Here is a 24114-nt window from a genome sequence, read left to right as displayed (position 1 = left end):
TACCTATAGTTTCCAAAATAAAAGGTCAGGTTGGGGAAAAGAGCCAAATGGGCAGGAATTATGCATTCCCACAGAGAAGCCTGGCGGTGGGAGATGGCAGTTGTTGGACTCTGAAGTCAGAGGGCTTGGGTTTGAATCTCCATTCCACTGTTAACTGTGTCTTCTTGGGGAACATGCTTCACATCTCTTTACATCTGAGATTCCTTCCATTTAAATATGAAATGTTAATAGTCCCCTCCTCTCCTGGGTCCATGTCAAGAGTTTCTCAACCTCCATATGGTTGACGTTTGGGGCCAGATAAATCTTCACTGTAGGAGCTGTCCTGTGTATTGTAGGATGTTTAGCAGCACTTCTGGTCTCTACCCACTAGGTGCTAGTGGTACCCCTCCATCCCAGGTTGTAACAACCAAAAATATCTCCAGACATTGCCAAATGTACTCTAGAGGGGTGCAGAATTCCCCGAGTCTAAAACCAATGGTGTAGGTAAAACAGTACCTTCAGAACATGTTAATGGTTCAGTATTCTTGGCAGGAAATACTTCACGTAATATTTTGAGAGTGTGGACTCTAGGGCTGGACTGCCTGGACTCAGATCCAGGATATGCAACTTATTAGCCGTGTAACCTTGCCCAAGTTATGCCACTTCTCTCTGCCTCAAATTCTTCATCTATAAAATTGACATAATAATGGTATCACCTTCATTGAGGTGTTATGGAGCTTAAATTCATTAACAGATATTATAGTACTTGGAATAATACTTGTGATATTCTTAAGCTCTCAGTAAATAATAACAATTATTTGACATCATTAATTCATTGGCATTGAAAGGACATAAGATTTTAATAGATCTGTTTATTCTTATTTTAACCAATTAGATAAATACATGATCAGTGGTAGGAAGCAATGATGCAGTCCTGTCATATAACTCTTGGATGTTCCCAAGAGAGCTCCAACAAGTCCAAAGGCACCACTGATTTGGATGTTAAAGAACTTCCATCTGAAGTGACTAGGGTCATCTCCGGTAACTAGATCTGAGATCCAAACCAGCCAGGAGTTGGGGTGTCCCCAGCCTAAGCATCCCAGTTAAAGTCTCATGATTTTCTTTGGGTTTTACAAGCCAGGTCTGCCTTCCAAGTCAAGCTCTGCAACATGTTGATAGACTGGTTGGGATCACATGCCTTGCTTCTAATTCAGATGGCCTGCCCAGGCTTGTGAGAGTTTTGCCACCTGGCCTTGGCTGCAGTGGGGCCTGGCCACAGGTGGGACCCTGCCCTGGGGATGGAGACTTTGTTGTCACCTCTGGTGCAGTCTCTGGCTCCATGGAGAAGGAGAAGAGAACTAACATTGAATGTGCACCTGTTATATTCCTCCAGGACAATATGATGTGCACTCCACATATGTTATTTAAAGTAACCTTCCCCCTCCAAACAATCTTACAAGATACTGTCATTCCCATTTTACAGATCAGAAAACTGAGGCTCAGAAAGGGAAAGGAGCTTCTCCAAGGTCACCCTGCTAAAAAGTGGCAGAGCTAGCCTTTATACCCAGGAGGATCTGACCGCAAAAACACTTCTCTTAATACAAATCAGCCAGTCAAATTCTAAGGTCCTTGTGTTACATTTGGGTCCTCCTGTCCTCTGAAAGATGACAACTCAGGAGAACTGGGTTCTTTGGGACCTCATCATGTTCCTTCCTCTCTCTAGGCCTTGGTCTCCCATGTGAAAAAGAAATCACTGGGAGGGCGCCTGGGTGGCTCAGTTGGTTAAGCAACTGCCTTCGGCTCAGGTCATGATCCTGGAGTCCTGCATCGAGCTCCGTGCTCAGCGGGGAGTCTGCTTCTCCCTCTGATCTCTCCTCTCTCGTGGTCTCTCTCTCATTCTCTCTCTCTCAAATAAATAAATAAAATCTTTAAAAAAAAGAAAAGAAATCATTGGGAACCTAGCAGTTAAAAATGCCAGTTGAACCACCCACCTGATCTCACTCACTCCTAAAACAAAGTAAATATCAAATAAGAGATTTTTTTTTAAGGAACACATGCACAAAGACAGGGAAACCTGGAGAAAAAAAAAAAAGAGCAACTATAAGATTTGGAAGCTGGAAATTAGATGGGCAGGTGATAACCTGTCTGATAGACCCGAGGAAAGAATATGGGTCAATCACGAGGAAAACCAGCACCCTGGTCTACACAGGTCACTGGCAAAAGGTGTGGGAATTGGAAGCCACGGCTGTCTCTGGAAGAGCAAGTGAAGTGAGGAGGGTCTCAAATAAAGAGGATTGGATGAAAGCTGTTTTATGTAGGACTACCAGATCTCCTCCCCAAATTTGTTTATCCCATCCCCAACTTGGCTAAAGACTGAAGAGTTTTTTGGGGTTTTTTTTCCAAAAGAATAAAGAATCTCTGGCCTACGGGATACAAGGCAAGTTCAAAGCTGGGATGAATCACACCGAAAACATAGTGAGAAGTGAACATGGACACACAGGATTTGAGACCTCAGCTCACATGTACCACTTGGTTCCCCAGAATGGTGCCAGGCTCTTTCCGCCCAGTCTGGACAGTAGCAGAGGCTGGGGAATCTGACCAGATAAAAGAGATGTGAAGACGTTAAACGTTTCTGGGTGAAACAGTGCAGCCAAATCATGTACCACGTAACCCACAGTCAACAAACCCCACTCCAGTCTGGTTTGGGGGCCCCACTCTTAAATGTGAGCAGACAGCTGAGATTCCAGACATCTGAGGAAAGACTCTGGCATGAAAAGTAGAGATGAAAACAAACACGTGGTGATTGGGGGTGGGGGGTGGTGGTGCGTGGAGGGACCAGGGAGTCTGCGTGAAGAAGAAAACCTCAAGGGAAGCTACATACCCATGAAACAAGAACAGGATGCTACATTTTACAGAAAGGAACATTCAGAGAACACAAAAGAGCTTTAGAAATTAAAATACAATAGCAGAAATTTAAAATCCGTACAAAGACTGGAAGGTGAGACTGAAGAAACCTTCTAAAAAGTAGAGCAAAAATAGAACGAGATGGAAAATGAAAGAGAGAAAAATAAAATAGAGCACCAGGCCAGGAAATCTATCAGAGTAATAAAAGTTCCAGAGAAAGCAGAGGAAACAGAGGAGAAGGAGCATCATGTAAAATAATTTCAGAAAAATTTCCCAGAACGGGTGGAGGAGAGTTTTTAGGTTGAAAGGGCTCTCAGCGAGCACAGTGCATGAAAGTCAGCTCACACCAAGACATACCCATGGTGCAACTTCAAACATGGAGCCGTCTGAGATCCTGAAAGCTTTCAGAGAGAAAAACCAGGTCACACAAAAATTACTGGGACTCAGAATAGCTCAACAGTAACACTGGAAACCTGGAAGACAATGGAGTCATGCCTTCAAATTTTTAAGGAAAATCACTTCCGACCTAGAATTCTATATCCAGCAAAACTACCTTTAATCAACTGTAGGGTAGAGCAATGATATTTTTAGACAGGCACAATTTCAAAAGTTTCTTTCCTTTGTGGTCTCCTTTTCTTGGGCAGCTGCTGGTGTTCTACTGAAACAGCTGGTAGGAGAGGAAGACTTGGTATTTAGGAAAGAGGAGCAAGGTGAGGAGGGCATCTCAGGGGGACTGCAGGGCAGAGAGAGCGACCAGCTCACGTGCCCGGGCCAGGCAGCGCCCAAAAGTGGAACTGGGCAGGGAGCCGACCAGCTGCCTGGACCCTGGGAGGGGAGGCTCAGATAACTGGCAGAGCATGAGGTGGAATCTGTGAGAAGTTTGTAGAAAGAGAGCAAGCATAAAAATGACAATTATTAACTCTAGGAAAAACAACCCCCCAAAAATGTGCTGGAAAGGAAAAGTAAGCGGAGTCAGCTGCATGCCTCTGGCCCGAGGAGTGTTTACAAAGTAAAAGTAATGCAAACACTGAAGGTGGCTTTCCCAGAGATGGGGAGATGGTGCTGTCTGTGAGGATGGGGAGCGGGGAGGGGGGCACGTGTGCGGTGTCGGGGCTGTGGAAGGGAAGGAAGCTAAATCCCTGGCCTCCGGAGAGATAAGTGAGTAAATAATGCCTAAACCAAAAATAACTTGCTGCTTTTTGATAACCAAGAAATTAGCTGAACACATTGAAATGGCTCCCTTTTGGGGAGTGAGATATGGGATTAGGGCCCTGTGGAATGTTCTTTTAGAGCAAAACCTTGTACTGTGTTGGACTGTTAAATTGGTGTTTGTATATAACTTGAATAAAAGCTTAACAGTTAAAAATGATAAAAAGGTAGGCACTTAAAGTCAGCCTTTAAGGTCCAGTTTGAATGTAAAATTCCTTTGTTGGAGGAATAGTGAAGGGATAAGGGTCCAAGGGGAGGGAGGTTGATGACCTGTTTCTTGATTGCAGTGCTGATTAGTTGAGTGTGTGGCCTCCCCCCCGCCCCCCGCCGCCCATCGGTGCAAAAAGGTGGTTTTATTAAAGCACAGGGACAAGGACCCGTGGGCAGAAAGAGCTCGAGTGTGTTTCTTTGGTGAAAATTCATCAAGCTGCACACATGATTTGTGCACCTTTCCACGTGTATTTTTTAGTTCGATAAAATGTTTACGTAAAAAATAGTAACAGGCCACATCCCATTTCAGCAGCTTTGGGGTACAGATAGTGCATTTCGCAGTGCTACCCCAGAGCATAAGAATTCAAGCCCCCAGTGGCCCAGTTGGTAGGAGTCTGTTCTTTTTGGGTTCCCTTCCCTCCAAGATTTTTGAGCATGCCCTAGGACCACCTCCAGCTCTGGGTGGCATTGCTGGTCCCCACCTCCATGCTCTCCCTGGTAGGGTGAGGTCTTGCAATTTTTCAAGGGTTCTCCCCATGCTGCTGCTTCCGTGCTCACCTTTATAGTTCCCTGAAGTGTCAACCCCAGGCCAGCGGCACAGCCTGATAGCAGAGTGGCTGGCAGGATGGGATGCTCACAGAACGGACACCCTCCTTCTTGAGCTATCCCCATCTTCCTCACCAGTGACTCTCTTCACCGTGTTTTTACAATTGATCAGTGGGTAACAGATATTAACAACCTTAAAATTTTGTTGAAAAGTGCCTGTCTGGGGAATATGGCTTAAAGCACTGCCACCAGTTATGTACCCAGCCAAGTCCCACCCTGAAATCCCGAAGTCCAGCAAACACCAGAGGAATGAGAATGCAAGACTTGAAAGCTTCCAGTTGGAAACAAAAATCTGTATCTGAAGTCTCTGTTCCATGCTCACCAGGAGGACCACAAGCTCCCCCCACCCCGCCAGGTGTCCCTGCCACCCATCTCTTGTAGTAAAACCCAGCCTCCACCTCCTCCTCCTGTTCGTCATCATCATCACTGTAAACTGCGCAGAAATGCAACACTGCCTTTGGTGCAGAACATCTTTTCTTTGATTATGCAGAACACTTTTATTTCCCTTCTCCTGAACTTTCCAGTGTTATATTTTAACTTTCCTCGTGCGTGATCAGAAGATCCGTTCCAGTATTTTAACCAAATCCAAAGAGCAGCATCCCCTTCGCAACTGTCACTTCTACCTTTGGACTCTGGAAATTGCCACCAGTTTCTATCCTCAGAAAACTCTAGGCCCCAGCAGGTGATCTCGCTGTGCACACACAGTGTCCAGGGGACAGTAGGTGGAAAGGTAGGGGAGAATGGAATTGAACGTATGGTGGGATTAAGGCCCCACGGGAGAAACTCTTCTCTAGCCTCCATACCAAGAATGCCTCTCCTTTCCCTGAACAGTGAGGATGTGTTTGCATTAAGGGCACCATGACTGTTACATCTGGCCCCTTTCCCTCTTCACATCACCAGTTAGGAAGCTCAGAGCCAGGCTGTGGCACCTGGTAAGGGATTGGGACCTTCCATGTTTGCCTGAGCCCTAACTAACCTCACACCTGTGGGTGTGCTTCCTCATTCTTGGATTTCCTTTGTCTCATTTTCCTTACTTTAAATATATTTTACTCTGTTGTGCTCATTTTTGTAAATCTTAAGATACCTTTTCAAGACGTAAATACTATTTTAAATTTTTTAGAAAGTGCAGTAAGATTACAACTACATAATAGAACTGTAGATACCCAGAGCGCCTGGGTGGTCTTCAGTCGGTTAAGTGTCTGCCTTCGGTTCAGGTCATGATCCCAGGGTCCTGGGATCGAGTCCCACGTTGGGCTCCCTGCTCAGCGAGGAGCCTGCTTCTCATTCTTCCTCTCCCTCTGCCCCTCCCCCCCTGCTCATGTTCTCGCTATCTCAAATAAATAAAATAAAAAATTTTTAAAAAAAGAAAGAACTGTGGATAAGCAGTGGAAAGTAACTTGTGAGAAAAGATTATTGTATGGGGTGATGGGATTATGAGTAATTTATTTTCCCTTAAAAATATACATTAGTATTGTAAAGTATGATAAATAATATTTTTAGTAATTTTTTTCTGATTATAAAAATATGTTCATCTTAGAAAATGTAGAAAAGAAAGATACAAAGATGAAAATATTATTCATCATCTACATCTCTAGTAGATATCAATGTTACCTTTTTGGTATATTTCTTTCGGTGCTTTTTTTTAGATGCATATGCGTGGGTATGTGTTGACTGTGTATTTTCCAAATTTAAGTAACTTTCTTTATAGTTTTTTGTACACTATTGTTTTCAGGTAGCAGCACATTCTGGACATTTTCCCTTGTTCAGGATTTCTCTGCACCATCATTTTATTTTATTTTTTTTTTAAGATTTTACTTATTTATTTGAGATAGAGAGTGTGTGAAGGGAGGGGGGAAGGACAGAGGGAGAAGCAGGCTCCCTGCTGAGCAGGGAGCCCGACACAAGACTCGATCCCAGGACCCTGGGATCATGACCTGAACTGAAGGCGGATGCTTAACCATCTGAGCCACCCAGGCGCCCCTGCACCATCATTTTAAATCACATTAAGTCGTATTGTCCTCATTTAACTATGCACCCTATTTATCTAGCAGATCCCCCCTTGTTGGACACTTAGGTGGTTCACTCTTAGTCATTCCTTTCTGGGTTTATGTAGATGGCCAAACAAGCCATCTTTATCAAAATGTGTTTCTCCTACAGAACTGTTGTTTTTTGTTTCTTGTTTTTGTTTTTTTTTCCCTTTCTCGTTGCAGTGGTGTCGGGTTCATCATCCAGCTCCAAGTATGACCCTGAGATCCTGAAAGCTGAAATTGCCACCGCGAAATCCCGGGTAGGGCCCCTTTGCATGTCCCGTGGAAGGGGGTCACGGCAGCAGCCACGGGCCCCTCCCCGCCCACAAGCCCAGAGCAGGTGCTTCCACCAGGCAGTGGCGGCCACTGCCGACTGCCAGGATCCCAAATAATAGTGGGGGTGGCAGTTGTCATAGCAATTGTGATGGCAACCGCCGCTGCCATTTCACGGCATCCCCGGCGCAGCGCTCAGTGCTTCCTGTCTCGTGTTCTCGAAGCAAGCCCGTGAAGCAGCTGTTGTCAGTGTCTGGACTTTAAAGATGAGCACACACGAGCTGAGGGGAGCTGAGGAACTTGCCCAGGGTCACAAGGACTCAGGCTGCCTCCACAGTGCTTCACGTCATGCACTGTCTTCCTAGCTGTTGCTTGTTCTCCATCGTCTGATTTAACTACGTTACGATAATTCCTTCCTGACTTCTTGGGGATAAATAGGAACCCCGTTGTCCTGATGTGGAACTAAGGCACAGCAGTTAAGGGACTTGCTCGAGGTAAAGCCAGTATTTTGAACACTGTTTCAGTTACACTTCAAGTAGGTTCTCCAAATTCAGATACCTGCAAGAAAACGTAAAAGGGGGCAGTGGGCTTGGGGTGAAGCAGGAGGGAGTGGTGGGAAGTGAGCATCCTAGAGAGCTGTGCCCTGTCTAAAGGGGTCGTTGAATTTTATCCCTCCCCTCTTGGGGCCATGCTGGAATGAGGGCTCAGTGTCAGCAGATCTTCTGATTTTAAGAAAACAGCTATACTTAGGCTTATTATAGGAGATCTCTCAATATTTCATTATTAGCAATGAACTTTTTTGATTTAATAACTGCAAGCCAAACAAAGCATTCCCGCAGGTCAAATCTGGCTCCGTGAGCCGTGTCTTGCCTCTCGCCTCCATGCTTACCGCACTCCCATACCCATTGCCTGCTTTAAGTGATGCACAGCCCTGCGAATGACCATGTTTCTCTTCTGTCTGAATAGGGAAGGGAGGTCAGAGAGGCGAGGTGGCTTGAGAGAGGTCACCCAGCTAGGCAGTGGGAAGGCTAAGCTCTATCTCAGGGCATCTAGCACCTGTCCACTTCCTATTTCCCTCAAGTGAGGGCTGACCCAGGATGACCTGCAGGACAGCCGGGCTGGGATGCTGACTGCACGAGCAGCTGCAGAGACCAAGGCAACATCAGTGAGGGGAAGGTGTTAGGACCATGTGGCCCAAGGGATATCATTATGCAGGGGCTGTGGGGGGCTCTGGGTTCCCCTTAGAGGAGAAGGCAGCCCGTGGTTCCATCAACCACTGATCTAGCCCCATCTGTGGTCTTCTGCCATCCAGGTCAACAAGCTCAAGAGAGAGATGGTTCACCTCCAGCAAGAGCTGCAGTTCAAAGAGCGTGGCTTTCAGACCCTGAAGAAGTAAGTCCACTCTGTCGTGCAGAGCATGGGGATGTTCCATACTCCCCTTCCTGCCCCTATGTCTCTCTCTCCTGTAAGGCCACTCTAATCCTTCAATTCCAGTTCTAGTCCACTGGTATTTACTGAAGATCCTGTCACCCAAGGTTGAGGTGTAGAAAGAGAAAAGGGGAATCATTTCATTCTTTTTTTCTGAAGATTTTATTTATTTCAGAGAGAGTGCGCAAGCATGAGCAGGGGGAGGGGCAGAGGGAGAAGCAGACTACCTGCTCAGGGAGCATGATGCCGGGGCCCGATCCCAGGACCTGAGCCCAGGACCCGGGGATCATGACCTGATTCGAAGGCAGGCACTTGACCAGCTGAGCCACCCAGGCACTCCAAGGGAAGTCCTTGAGTTCTCATTGTCCTCTGAATTCCTGAAGCCATTAAAGTCTGTCCTGTTCTGTTGAGTTTTACCAGCCAGTCACAGAAACAAGTACTGTGCTGGGCATTTCTGGGCACCTGTCTCATCTTCTCCAGGAGATCCAGTAGGATATGGTACACACGCAAACAAAACAAACTCTTCTTTCCCCTGGCCCCTAAAGATGAGCAGCTAGTGTGCCCCACTGAAGGAACGAGGCTCTCTTCCACGACACACGGATCACTAGACGAGCATGCACGGCGCCATGCTCTATTGTTTCTTTGGAGCAGGTGCGTTGATTGCTATTATCATTATACTAGCTAAGATTCGCTGAGCAGTTTCTCTGCCGGGAAGCACTTAATCATTGTTTCTGCCTGGGTGACCTCATTTGATCCTCATTGCTACTCTATAAGGAACGTTCTCTTAGCTAACTCCGCTTTATAGGTGAGGAAACCGAGTCACATAGTAAGTGCTCAGGAAGCATTAGCTTATCGTTATGAATAGTCACACATGCAACGAACACTTATGCATTGAGTCACGTTCGGTGTATTTGATGGACTCAGTCTACAGTCATTGCAGAGGTGTCTGGAGCCCTCTTGGAAGCCCCAGGGAGAGCAGCCAGTCGATTTCTCTGTTCTAAGGGACATCTCTCTTAGATTCCCCGGGAGGCCACATCTCTACAGACAGCTGCTTCTCTAGTCACTTGCCTTTTCTGTCTCTCTCTGCCTATACCTTTTCCTCAGCCTCTGAACCTCAGATCCACCCCGACCACTCTCAGGGGTTGATTGGGTCTTACTCACATCTTCCCATCCTCCAAGCCCCCACTGCCTGGGGAGGAGCTACCATGAACCCCCCACCACACAAGGTTTAAGAAAGTATAGATTGTGTATAATGCTTTGTTTGTATTATAAATTGTTATAAAATACGGTTTTATGTATGTGTGCTTATATAGATGCATGTGTTATTAATATATGTACATATCCCTATGCCTGTGACAGTCAAGAGCAGGAATATGAGTTTAGAAAAGTCCTATTTGTGATCTATAAAGCAAATAACCTCATGAGCCCTCCAGATTCTGAACACATAGTTTAAAGGTTACTCACTCCCACGTCATCTTACCACAGGGGCCCTCCCCTCCTCCCGCTTCCTGCAGTCCTCAGGAGCTTCTGGTTAGAACATTTCCCATTATTCTCTGAGCTACCACAAACCTGTTTTACCACTTTGTCACCCTGTAGCAGCATTGAAAATCCTTGTTCTTTGGTAAGCTGACGCTGAAACCCCAAAGACAAGCCTCCTTTTTTTGTTCCCTCCTCCCTCCACCCAACTGATGTTTGATATCAGGCCCAGATAAGACTCATGGCAGCCCTGACCGCCCACGCTCCCTACCCGAAGCCGGCTCCATGTTCAGTGCAGAGGAAGGCATCTGCTTTTTCATGAACACCTTGGCATAGAGGGTTAGGAATGTAGCCTCAAGGGGCAGATGGCCTGGGTTCAAATCCCAGTTCCCTGGGACCTTGCAAAAATGACTTAACCCCCATGAGCTTTGGTTTCTCTATCTGAAAAATAAGTGATTGTGAAGATGAAACTGAAGCGTGTGACAGGGCCTGGCTGTGAGTGTAAGTGTTGGCGAGAGATGTGAGGGGGTGACCTCTAGCTAGTTGCTGCCTTAGATTTGGGGAGGAACTCAGATGAACTCTGTTTGCCCCAGGCTAACGGCTATGCTGCATAAGCATTATGCATCAGTCACCTCAATTCACTGTCTCTCCCCCTTTAAGAGAAGTTTTTGTTCTGCCCCACTTTACAGATGAGAGCACTGACGAGGTTGAAAGTAGACCGCAGGTCCCCCCAGCCAGTAAGCGGCAGAGTGGGATTAGAACCCAAGACTTTGGGTTTTGCCGCTCATGTGCTAATACCTTCCTTCCTGGCTTCATCCTTCATAACCTTCTCCTCATACCCAGAAAACGAGGCCTCTTTCCATGTCCCCTGGGATCTTTTTCAGAGGCTAGTGGTGGGAGATGATCTCATCACTTCTACCTCTCGGCCTCCTGCCTTAGCAGAGCATGGGAGAAGGTGAAACTCATCCATCTGTCAGGACCGTGTTCATGGTCAGCAACCCCATTAAAAAAAAAAAAAAAAAGTTAAGGTTGATGAGAATTGAAGGATGCCTCTTCGGAGACTGAAAAGAAAAATCGCGATGAAAGCTCAGGACTTGGGTCCGTCAGCTGCCTCAAGCCCTTGTAAATAGGAAAGAATTGAGACTTGACATGTCATCCCTGTGGGCGGAGGGCCATGCGGCATCTTTCCGCATGTCCCCAAAGCCGCCCTGCCCAGGTGAGAGTTGTCCGGACAAGACCGAGAGGAATTGGCTCCTGTCAGAGCCTTTGCCCTGCTTCTCTGTGGCTGTGCTGTGGCTAGCGGCTGTGTGAGTGATTTGGAAATTCTAAAACACAGGCAGCCCACTACACCCTCCTCTCCCTTGCAGCCACACAACTTTTCTTTCCCTTAAAAAAAAAAAAGATTCATTCAGTGAGCACATAATGGTGACCCTTTGTTCCCCTCCCCCCACCCCCCAATCCCAAGAGTGTTCCCTCTTGGAGCTCCTCTCTGGAGCCAAATTCCAGAGCCTGGGTTGCTAAGGCCCCTGAGGGAAATCAGGTAGAGGCTGTCTGAGGAGCCCAGGGCCCAGCAGACAGACCACGTCTGTCTCATCCTGCTGAGGATTCAAAGCCATCCTGTTGGCAGAGGATAGCAGGGCACAGCCCCCTCCCCAGAGCCCCCAGCCCTGCTCAAGCAAATGGCATCTCTCCTGCACCCCTCCCCCCAGCTCGGGGCAGGGCCACCTCCAGTCCTGGGGGGCCCGCCTCTCCACAGAGCATCTCAGGCGGGCCTCTGCCACCAGAAAGCTCCCTTTAGACTAATTTTTCAAACTAAATCTGAGACCAGTCTTAGCCAACCTGGCAGGCTTGCTCGGGCCCAAGTCCTCGAAAGGAACAGACAGGCTATTTTTAGTGGGGAGACATAAATGGGGCTTTGTTTTCTCTCCACGGAGGCTGAAATAACGGACAGGCAGGGGGAGGGCCGTGCTGAGACCCGGGTTCCCTCCCTCTCTCCTGCTCGGAGGCACAGACAGACTGGGATGAAAACCTGCTCCCGCCATCCGTGATTCCCCACTCAGGTTATTTTTAGCCCAGGACAGTTTGGCCTCTAGCAGGAAACCAGAGAGGAATGCCTGTGAGTGGTTTCTCATCCTGAATAATGGGTTTGTGGTGTTCCCTCAGACTGCAAGACTTGCGTTTCTCCACTGGGGACCGAGACCTCAGGCCTAGCCTTTGGGGAAAGCGTGAAGCAGTTAAAATTTATCTCTTTCCTCCGAAGCTTCTCCTCACCACAGCTTCCTTCGCCCCAGGGCCCGGACCTCCACCATCTCTGATTTGGTCTGATCTTCAGAAAGTGACATCGGGACCCTTAATTTTTTTTTTCTAACTCTTTCCCACCACCCACATGAACCTGTGTGGGGAGCCCGGATGAGCTTGATTTGGTCCCATACATCCGAGTCCACCACCTGACTACCCATCCTTTATCCCATTTGACATTCCTTTTTTTTTTTTTAATTTATTTATTTGACAGAGAGAGACACAGCGAGAGAGGGAACACAAGCAGGGGGAGCAGGAGAGGGAGAAGCAGGCTTCCCGCCGAGCAGGGAGCCCGATGCGGGGCTCAATCCCGGGACCCCGGGACCGTGACCTGAGCCGAAGGCAGACGCTTCACGGCTGAGCCAGCCAGGCGTGCCCCCCCCCCCCCCCCACCGCCGCCATTTGACATTCCTGACAGCTTCGTGAACATGGGCTGGGCGGGTGACATTATCCAGGTGTTTTTAGAGGAGCAAGCCAAGCCTCTGAGCATTGAGGGCCGTGCCCAACGTCATGCTACTGAGTAGCAGAGCTGGGAGATTTTCATCATTCGCAACTTTCTTTCACTATGCCTGTTCACTCGGCAAATGCTTATTAAAGTCCGTGGGTTTCAGCTGGGGATGGTCTTGCTCCTCTCCCCCAAGGGGCATTAGGCAAAGTATGGAGGCATTTTTGGTTGTCACAGCTTGGGGTCAGGATGCTGCCAGCATCTAGTGGGCAGAGCCCAGGGATGCTTCTGAACATCCAGCAATGCACAGGAGAGCCCCCCACCACGAAGAATCATCCTCCTCAAATGTCAAGATATTGAGGTTGAGAGCCCCCAAGTTAAAGAAATGTTCTGTGCCAGATACTAAGTGGATTCAGTCCCACCCCTTTCCCAAGCCTGCCAGAGACCAGTAAAGGACACTGCCACATAGAGTACTAAGTAGAACACAGCGTAATGGTTGCAGGTCACAGCTAAGCACAGTGTTACGGGAACACCTAGCCCGGCCTGGAGGACACAGGGAGGTAATCAGGGAAAGCTTCCTGTAAGAGCTGATGCTTAGAGGACCCTTGACTTCAAGGCTGCTGTCGCTTCTGCAGCCCCACACCGTGAGACATTTCACTGGAACCTGCTGTGCCTTATCCCACAGGCCCGACCTGGGGAGGGAGGCTCTGCAGGACAGAGAGGAACCTTCTTACGGGCCTGATGTGTGTCGTCTACTTTTCCCCAGGGGAGACTCCACCCATCACCCTATCTTTGTCTGACCTTCCCCATTGACTGTTTCCTAGAATCGATAAGAAAATGTCTGATGCTCAGGGCAGCTACAAACTGGATGAAGCTCAGGCTGTCTTGAGAGAAACGAAAGCCATCAAAAAGGCCATCACTTGTGGAGAAAAAGAAAAGCAAGATCTCATTAAGGTACGAGAGTTCCAGTGACAGGAATCCCACGTTGATTTCTCCCGAGCACCTTTCTGTGCCCGGACTCAGGCTGTTTCTGCACGCTACGCAATCACTGAGTTCCCATCACTGGTTATCTTGGGCTTTCAGTCTCATTTTATAGAGTAGGGAGAGGAGGTTCAGGAGCATTAGGTGACTTGCCTGAGGTCACGTTGCTGGCAGAGTTGTTCCACGAGCCCTCTGCTCCAGTCCAAAGGTCATGTCCTTGCCACTCTTTCCAGCCACCTGGCTTCCTTCTCAAAGAACTGGATAGGGAGGCGGTTCCGACACCAATAGCCCCGCCATCAGAACGGAACATCTTCATAAGTATTTCATCCCATGTTCTCTATCTGTGCTGAGGACCGAGCAGATGAGAGTCGATGTGACTTCACTTTGCACGCATCGTGCCTCACTTATCTCTTACACCAGGCCTAGTTCATCCCCTTCTTGCAGATAACGACGGTACAGCTCAGAATCAGTGGTGGGGCCAGGATTCAAACCCATGAACACAGACTCAGAAGCCTAGTCTTTTAATCACTGGACACTCCACCTCGCCTCACAGGAACAACCCTGACCTCAGAGATACTGGATTTGTTTGTGTTCCCATTGGCAGATGAGGAGTCAGGCTCAGAGGGGCTGTAACTGACTTAGTGAAGGGAGCTTTACGCTCTATGACAAAGAGAATGATCTTGAAGCTCTTGCCCAGGGCAGCAGCCCAGTGAAAACATTCAGGCTCTGGTGGACAGGGAGCCGTGTTCCTATTGCGATTAGCATTTAAGAGCACTGAGTCTTAAGTCAGACAGACCGGGACCAAAGGCTGCTCTGTCATTTGCCAGCTTTTCCATGCAACAACTCCCTTATGAAATAAAATAGGGACAATCCTAGGATTATCAGTCCCAGGTCTGATGTCAGGATTAAGTAAGCTGATGGTAAAGCTGACAGGTACTGAGTATTGGCTGGACTAGCACCTTGCCCTGGTCATCTCATTAAATCAATATGATAGTCCTATGAGATAGGACCTATAGTTATTCCTGTTTTTCAGGAGAGGAAACTGAGGCACAGAGCGCTTAATCAACTAGCTCAGGTCACACAGCTAGGAAGTAGCAGTGCCAGGATTCCAAGTCAGGCAGTGTGGCTCCAGAGCTGGGGCCCATAGCAGTCTCTCCCAAGTAAAAGACCCAGCCCGGTGCCCAGCACCGAGCAGTTACCCACTTGCTAGCTCTTTACTTACCTTACCGGAGTGAGCGTGGCTTCCTACTGAATGACGCAAGGTGGAGAGGGAAGCACGCAGAGGGCGACAGACCAGAGCTCCCTCCCGGGCAGTTATGTTGCTAACCCTGCCCCCCTCTCCTCTTTAGAGCCTCGCCATGCTGAAGGATGGCTTCCGCACGGAAAGAGGGTCCCACTCTGACCTGTGGTCCAGCGGCAGCTCTCTGGAGAGTTCAGGTTTCCCACTGCCGAAACAGTACCTGGACGTGAGCTCCCAGACGGACATCTCGGGAAGTGTGAGTAGGCTGTGCATCCGGGAGGCGGCTCTAGAGGGCAGTCACCTTCTCGTTTCTCACCTGCGGAGTTGACCGGTGTCTCTCTGTGGGCCCGGCTGCTAACTCAGCCTCCTGGAGCTCCGTTCTATTGCAGACCTCTTGGCCCCAGGATGACATGAGGTGATGGTGTGGAGGAAAAGCTAGCGCTGACTCCAAGGTCCTGAGTGTTGCCTGGCCATGTGCTTGCATCTCTAGATGCTGCACAGAAAGCAGGTCTGAAGGACCAGGGTCGCTCTTGGGTTCCCTTCTTACAGATTTGTAACGCCATTCCGCTTTTCTTTCACCAGCTATAAATCCGGTGATATTTTCCCCTCTGTTCATCCCAAAACGTTACGTGCGGCTTTCAGACAGCTCTCTTCCAAAGCTCAGGCTGGTCACTGTAATGAATAGTGTGAGTGCCATCCGGATTTACTCCGTGGAAGTTTTAGAGCAGGACTGACCCATGGCCGTCTGGCTCATTGGGAGAACTTTTGTTTTCCTAGAGCAGGTGACATTGAGCAGACCCACCTCCCAGCCTCCGTGGCTAAATGCTGTTCCTCTCTGTTTCCTATAGCTGTGTACCCACTTGTGAAGAGGCGTTCTATCCATGTCTGCTTGGGTGAGCCCTGGAGCTTCTTGCCACTCTTCACAGAATGATGTGGCCAAATAGGCTGTCCCCGCCTTCTCCATGCCACCCAAGTGTCCAGCTATAAGCCACCGTAGGCCTCCCTGCCAGTTCTAGGACCCTCTTCTCAATCACTCAGTGTTTCAGTCCCAGCTGCAGCCTCCCTGAGTTTTCAGCGGAGCCCCTCCCCAGCTCTCCCAGGATGCCTTTCTTGTATATTGGCTGCCCCTGTTTCCTCCTGACCAGCTGTCCTCCATGCTGCTGGGGCTTGAATGGGCTCCAAGCCCTTCGGGGCTGCAAGATGATATTCTGGGCGCTCCGCTTCTCTTCTGGAAGTGATGGATGTCTGAGTTTGGGGGTCTTCCCACAGCCTGCAGGAAGGAAAGTGTCTTTGCCTGACTAGCTTCCCTGCGATCACACAGCCAACTCAGTAATTGGGGGCTATTCTTAGCTACTTCCCACACAAGCTGTCAAGTCTCTCATGAGCTCTTGAAATCCAACTCCACACCGGCCACAATGGCCCTATAATTCCCGACTTTGTTCTTTCCCCCAGTTTGGCACGAGCAGCAACAATCAGTTGGCAGAGAAGGTCAGATTGCGCCTTCGATATGAAGAGGCTAAGAGAAGGTAATTAGGGGCTGGGGGCGGGATGGTTCCAGTTATGGCAACTACCGTTGCACAGTGTCTGCTCCTTGCCTGACTTCTGAAGATAAGGATTATGGTATTTATATTTTAACTCTGAGGCTCAGAGAGGAAATGACTGAGCCAGGGACGCTTAACTAGGTAAAAAGTGGCACTGTGCTTTGAACCCAGATCTCTGAAACCTCAGAGCCTCGTTCTCTTTCCACTTACTCAGCTTGGTTTCTATAATCAGGGTTTTCCAGTGATCCTGTAAGTAGCCTGGTTTGAAGGAGCACAACTGAGGTTTTTAGCAATAAGGCGAAACAGACCCTGGATACTGAACACTTCAGTATCTCCTGCCCAATGGGGAGCCAGCTGTGCTTACAAACCGTGTAGACCCCGGTGACTCTAGACGTTCTGTGGCTTCACAGGCTCCTAAGCAGTTGGGTTCCACCGCCACAAATAAAATTAAAACAATAAGTAAAGCTGTTATTTTTAGAGCATCTGTTATGCACCAGGTATTGTATTAAAGCATTTGTATGTGTATCGTCTCATTGAATTTTAAAAACAACCTTATAGCGTAGTTTTTGTTATCTCCATGTTAGAGAAGAGAAGGGAAAGGTAAGATCTAAGATGTTTTATGACTTTTCAAGATGATGGAGTAGGATTTTGAACTCTGAACAGTCTAGCTCTAAGTCTGTGATCTCCTTATGCACGGAGCCAGCCTTCCTGGGAAAGAATCCACAGAGTGAGCTGGTGAATGAAGCCAGGCATATCGCATCCACATGCTGCCTGGCCCATGGACATTCTAAGCCAGGCCACATAGAGTGTGGCAGTGCCTGGCTCTGCCCCTCTGCCAACTCTGTGTGAGCCGCAGAACCCTTTGCAGCAGTGACGGAAATCCTACAGAAACTAGAAGCAGCAGCAAAGGAAATTTGTTGGCTTATTGAATTCCAAAGTCCTAGGATATACCAGCTTCAGGCACAGCTGGATCCAGGGATTCAAATCATGTTACGTAGACTCAGTTTCTCTCTTCTCTACCCTACTTGCCTTTGTGTTGACAGACTTTCCTATCAAAATGTAAAGGTGACCCCCAGCAATTCTAGAGTTACATACTATCCAGTTAGCAACCCCAGCAGAAGGAGGACCTGCCTTTCCCAACAGATTTAACGGATTTTGAGTTTGAGGCTCCCTGGCTTTTCCTGGTGAACCAATCATTGTTGCAGAGTTAGAGGAATTAGAATTCTCTGAAGCTCCAGGCATGGGTCATGTGGCTAACTCTGGGAAGGGGATTGAGATTAGCTCTGTTGGACCCAAATGACTTAAGTATGGTAGGAGTGATTTCCCAAAGAAAATGTGGAGTATTACTAACAGGAGGAGGAGAAATTGGATCCTGGATCAGGTAGAGAAAACACTCTGTGCATTATTTCAGCTCCCCCTAGAGGCCCAGCAAAACAGCAGGACTTCTGCATTTGGACAGCCACTTGTCCCCTCTGAAGGGGACCACTCTAAACCCTGGATCCATTCCAGCCTGCAGTAATGCCTGTCTTAGAGGATCAGTTCTGGAGAGACCCAAGGACTGAAATCTTCCCTCTGGGCTTGAGCCATTAAACTTCTCATCGCAGAGCTTCTTGGCTCATCTGCCATTACCCAGCTTCATGCCTCCCTTTTCACCCAGAGGTAATTTAAGTGTCAAGGAGAGAGTGGCCCGCTGAATGGAAAGCAGAGGCTGCAGGGCTTGAAGAACGGAGGTCAGGCGGCTGTAACAATGAAAAGTCTGCACGCTAAGTTTTGTCATGTGTGTATTTCTGCATAGTGAGTCCAGTGCTTTTCATCAGATCCGCCAAAAGGTGGGTGGCCTGAAGGTTAAGGAGCACTGGGAAAGCTCCACTAGAAAGTACATCTAAGCCTTAAGCATCGATCACCCCTTCAGTGTACGGCACCTAGTGGAGCCCCTGCCAGACCTGTCCAGATCACTCCATCCTCAGAGTGGCGGAAGCTACAAAGTTGTCCCAGATTACTCTCTTTGTGAATGTGGCATATAAATTAATCAACTCCGAGAATCCCTCTGATGCAGGTGGCTGGGGACTGAGCAAATCTAGATGTGTTTGTCTGCATGGAATTTTCACAACACACTGTGGAGATTTTGTCCCCAGCGGTGTTTCTATGAATGAAGGGTTGGGCCACATGTCTGCAGATAAGATCGGACTGGGAGTCCAGAGGCCTGGGCACTCCGTGTTTTTGACGAGCAGGCTTAGGTGATCCATCTCCTCTGTGGACATCTGTCCAGCAACCTCACTGCCAGGTCTTAATCTACACTGTAGGCATTGAGTGGGGCAAGGATGTGATGCTGACAGTCTTTGCAAAAGCTAAATCCTAAAGGATCACATCAGAGTGCTTTGAGATATTTGTAGCAGTCATCTTAGTTATATTGTGGATCTTATTTTGGTCCAAAGATAATTATACTTTATATCTGTGCAGCAGGCACTTGGCAACGTATAAAGAGCTCTTGATGGTAAGTTTTCATTCGGGTCTCATAACCCACCTTGCAGGTTCCATTATTGACCCCACCTTACAGGTGAGGAGACTGTGTCTCAAAGAGGTTAAAAGATGGAGCTCCCAACTCCTTCCTTTTAATATTTAATAAGTGCCTGCCGTGTACCAGGCCCTGTGCTAGAAGCTCACGATCCCAAAATGGTCTAAGAATGGTGCCTTCTGTCGAGAAGGCCAGAGCCAAGACTCTCCAGCTCAAGGCCTCTGACCCCAGTCTCTAGACTGGGAATACGCAGTTAGGAACTGCAGTATTTGCTGTCATTGTAGTGGGCCCCCAATGGCCATTGGTTGAGCATCTGTTGTGTGCCAGTTCCTCTGAATACATTATTGCTCATTTTCAGAACAAGGCTCAGGGAGTTCACCTGACGTTCTATACCTAATAAGTGGTCGAACCAGGTAATAAAACGGTAGCCGCAGAAGCATTCGTTTGAGTGCCTGCTACGTGACAAAGACCGTGCTTTGAGAGTTCATGGAATATGTCTAAAGCCTTCCACCACAACCCCATGACAAAGGAGCTTTCGTTATTCTCTTCAGAGACATGAAGCGACTTGCCCAAGGTCCCATAGCTGGCGGTAGGAGGGTATTGCCTGGTGATGAACCCAGCTCTCTGTTCTACCAGCCTTCATGTCCCTCAGGGCAAGGACATTGCCTTGTTTATGTCTCTTCCCCACCCCTGCAGAGCCTACTCGTTGTTGGCACAGGGTAGGCACCCCATGTGTTGGTTAGATAAAAATAGGTTCCTTGAGACAACATGCTGGTCCAGTGAAGACAGTCACTGCCAGAGATGGCTCTGAGGCTGTCATGGCTCCTCGTACATAACCTTGGAAACACAGTCTGTGACCCTGCTCCCGCTGTGCCCCTGGGCACACCGGTCACGCTCGCCTCTCTGCCCACAGGATCGCCAACCTGAAGATCCAGCTGGCCAAGCTTGACAGCGAGGCCTGGCCTGGAGTGCTGGACTCGGAAAGGGACCGGCTGATCCTCATCAACGAGAAGGAGGAGCTGCTGAAGGAGATGCGCTTCATCAGCCCCCGAAAGTGGACCCAGGGGGAGGTGGAACAGCTGGAGATGGCCCGGAAGCGGCTGGAGAAGGATCTGCAGGCAGCTCGGGACACGCAGAGCAAGGCCCTGACGGAGAGGTGGGGCTGGGCTGGGGCCAGGAGGGTGCGTGGGGCCCTACCCTCGCTGCCAGTCTGTGCTGCAGCCCAGGCAGGGGAAAGGGCAAGGGGGACCACCTGGGGCACTTGGGAGCCGCCCTAAGAACACTCAGCCTAGAGATCCCGCAACTCTCCCAAGTCACAAATTGGGGGAAATGATTCACCATCCAGAATACCAGCTCCCTGGGAGTTTGCGCAGGGAATCCCAGTACCAAAACGTCTGCTCGGGTGCAGGTTTTCAGAAATTATCTTCCGACTAAAGTAAGCCACATAACCCTACGTAATGTAGACCAGTCATTTGCCAACTTTGTGGCAGTGACTCCCATGATACAGAAGTTTCACGAAACAGTGCATACTCTCTTTGTGTTGTAGCCCTCTGATATTGTCTCTTACATTGCATTTCTTCTCATGATGGTCATGACCCACTAAACTGATGTCACCTCAGGCTGAGGGGTTGCAGTTTGCACTTTGCAAAACACTGGTTTAGATGGGGGGTGCGGTGCAGGTAAACTTGCCTACACCCCAGCGGAAGCAGGCCAGACATCCTAGGTGCCTGGGTGTACACTCTCTGTGTCACCTTGTGATGGGTCCTAAGATACCTTCAGGGAGCCTTCTGAGCTCTACAGCACCCAACTCTCAATCGTACCCCAGCACCCAAATAAGCCCCACTTGCACATGGTGGGGTGCCAGATGGATCAAGGTGAGCAGGCTCTGCCTGGCCCGTTGTAAGCAAGCACATCAGAGTCCAGTGCTCGTGGCTGCTAGCATCCTATGGAAGAGAGGAGAAAGCCAACCCGGTGGTCTTTTGTCTATGTCTACAGCTGTTTGCTTCTGGTCCCATGTTTGTCTGTCTGTGTCATCCCCCGGACTCCGTTCTCTCTCTAGGTCTCTCTCTCCCATTTCTTCTGTTCCTCTCTCCAATCTCTCCCCTTCTCTCTCTTTCTCTCAGACTGGGGGTATCATGCTCCTCATCCTCACACATCAGCCTCTCCACTCCAGGGGCCTTTGAGAAGGACAGGAATGGACACATCCAGAAAGGGCACCACAGGCCTGCCAGACCTCAGCCACAGATCAATCACAATCAGACATCCCAACACCCCAGGTCCTACCCCCTGCTTCCACCCTCCTTCTCTGTGGGCCCCCACCACCACTTCTAAGAGCTGCTGAGCACTCACACGGGGGGCTGATTGGAGCATGGACTCCCTGGCCTCTCCCCAGGGACCAGTTCCACAGGCCTAAGATGCAGCCCAAGCTCTTGCATTTTGAGCCAGCACCCCAGGTACTGAGCTACAGCTTGTGGGGATTCCTTCTGGAGCCTCTCCCTACTTCTGTGCTTGATGCATTTGTGGCTTCCCAGCATGTGCCAGGCATCACACACAAATGCCAGATGGCCTGGCAAGCTGGCGCCCCTGGGAGGAGGCCTTGGCACCTGCGTGTTGCTGCAGGTGGCTACACCCCCACGCTTAGGAAGGTGAGGCCACCCGATTCCCAGTCCCCTTGACATCCTGGCGGGGCTCTGGTAGGGCCTGCGTTTTCTCCCAGAACACGTATCTGTGACTTTTCTCCCAGAGAAGGGGGGCGGAAATGAAGGTAGAAATGGTGAGCCCCAGCTGCTTCTTGGCCCCACAACCCCACAGCCTTCTAGGCCTCTGCTCTTAAGGAGAGTCAGGAGATTCCACAGTCCTCTCCATTCTGTTGAGTCAAGGATTTTGTGCACCACGGGCTCCATCTGCCGACCTGCTGCCTGCCCCGCCAGCCCCAGGCGGGGACTCTGAAAGAAGAATGCCAAGGATTGAACTGGCCAAGACCCTCGCCACCTTGCTGAGTCGCGTAGAGCAAGTTCTGGTCTTCATTGCAGAGCCTGTGTTGAAGGTCTGGGTGTGTTGGTGGAGGTTTGGCATGGTTAGGTTTTTCCATGAGAATGAACTCTTTCTCCCAGTCCCTCGGCTGGATTGGGTCAGTCAGTCCCTCTCTAGCAAGATGGCATAAGGGGATATGAGCCCCACAATGGAACACATTTGTCTGCAGGAGATAGAACAGGTAGTTCTTTCAGCAGAGTGAACGAGTTTTGCCTCCCTCCACTGGGAAAAAGTGGTTCATGCAGCAAATACTGAGCACAGCCATGTGGTGGGCACTGTGCCGAGTGCCGCAGAGCAGGACATACCACTGCAGCAGCTCGTAACCTTCGTGTGCCCGAAATCACCTGTGAGCCCTCCAATGCAGACGCGTGGGCCCTGCCCCAGACTTTCTGATTCAGTTGATCAAAGGAGGACCCAAGAAGGAGCATTTAATAAGCACGCCTCCCTTTCCATTGCAGGAGGTCTGCAGACCACACACTGAGAACCTTAAATGTTGTGGCTCCATGAGGGCAGCCCACATCCTGAGTTTGTGAGGGCACAGGCTTGCCTGACGGAGCCCCTTCCCTGTCAGATCCTGGGACCTTCGAGGGGGTTCGCTCCAGCAGTTAGAGGGGGCCATTCCAGGGGCCACCACACTCCCTAGAGCCCACCCCAAGCTGCCCTCCATGCGGGATTTCAGGAGAGGTGGGGGAGGGAGGTGGAGGGCAGGGGACTGAGAGGTAGGTCTGGATCCAGCAGATTCTTCTAAAAGCAAGGATTTTGCTTCCAGGGAGGTCATTGCTGACATGGGCTTTAGTATCAGCTATCAGCCATGCCTCCATGCAGATCTTTGCTCCCACGTTCCAGGACACTCCACCACACTCACCTGCCTCTTCTCTGGGCTCTCTGGCCCCACTCTCTTGGGCTCCTTTGCCTACTATTGCCAGTCCATTCAACCATGGGGTGCTGTATATACTCAGAGCTTAGTGCTGGGCCCTCCCTTTTTTTCCGCATTATATTTTACCCTATGGTGGTGGTACCTTCATTTGTTAGGGCTGCCAAACCAAAGTACCACGACATAGATGACTTCAATAGCAGAAATGTATTCTCTCACAGTTCTGGAGCCTGAAGTCCAAGACCAAAGTGTTGCTAGAATTGTTTCTTTGGAAGTTTCTCTCCTTAGCTTAACGATGGCCATCCACACATGAACGTCTGCTATGTCTTCACTTGGTCTGCTCTATGTGCAGGGTGTGTGTCCTAATCTCCTCTTATAAGAACATGGGCCATGTTGGATTAGGGCCCCTCCACATGACCTCATTTTAACCTTAGTTCCTTAAAGGCCTTTTCTCCAAATACAGTCCCCTTTTGAGGTACTGGGTTATTAAGACTTCAGCATATGAATTCTGGGGTAGGGGACACAGTCTAATCCATAGCAGATGGTCCTCTCTTTCGTGCGGTGACCCATGTGATGGGGGTTCCCCACCTTGGCAACAGCCCACCTGTTCAGCGTTCATGCCCACACATCCATAAGAGAACTCTTCTCTTCCCCTGGGCTGCTCCGCCCCTCCCCTTCCCATCTCTGCAGAAGCCATCTCCCATCTGTTCAGTTGCTAGTGGCAGGTACCTCACAGTCTTCCTCTTAACTCCCTCAGCCTTGCCCCTCATCCAGCCCATGACCTTTCTCTGTCCTCTCTAGTGTCACCCTGGTCCATGCCATCTCAATCACACCATCATAGCGACCCCAACCCCTTGTCCCTGCCTCACGTCCACAACCTACCCCTTTTCCTCATGGCAGCCATTGGTGACCTTAAAATGAAAGTGGCCCCTGCTGCGATGCCCTGCTTGGAATGTTCTTTTTCCTGCACTTCTCCTGGCCAACTCCTGTCCATCCTTCATATCAGCTTAAATGTCTCTACTAGTCAGGGCAGGCCACCTGCTGCAAGAAACAACCCCCCAAAATCTCCATGGTT

At 49.4% G+C, this 24114-nt stretch overlaps 1 protein-coding gene across 4 annotated transcripts in view; it reads left to right on the top strand.

Moving 5' to 3' along the window:
• Positions 1-24114, top strand: part of WWC1 (WW and C2 domain containing 1) — a 147798-nt gene that overhangs the window by 82366 nt on the left and 41318 nt on the right. For all 4 annotated transcript variants that reach the window (XM_027605137.2, XM_035727603.1, XM_027605136.2 and 1 more), the window contains exons 4-9: positions 7119-7195; positions 8521-8600; positions 13680-13809; positions 15186-15332; positions 16529-16602; positions 20046-20288. In XM_027605137.2, the coding sequence (XP_027460938.1) occupies positions 7119-7195; positions 8521-8600; positions 13680-13809; positions 15186-15332; positions 16529-16602; positions 20046-20288 (751 nt within the window). The remainder of the gene's footprint in view (positions 1-7118; positions 7196-8520; positions 8601-13679; positions 13810-15185; positions 15333-16528; positions 16603-20045; positions 20289-24114) is intronic.

The sequence above is a fragment of the Zalophus californianus genome, chromosome 5 (assembly GCF_009762305.2).
Source record: "Zalophus californianus isolate mZalCal1 chromosome 5, mZalCal1.pri.v2, whole genome shotgun sequence".
Taxonomy (NCBI): Eukaryota; Metazoa; Chordata; class Mammalia; order Carnivora; family Otariidae; genus Zalophus; species Zalophus californianus.
The sequence above is the reverse complement of the archived record's forward strand: the minus strand, read 5'-3'. Positions and strand labels throughout refer to the sequence as shown.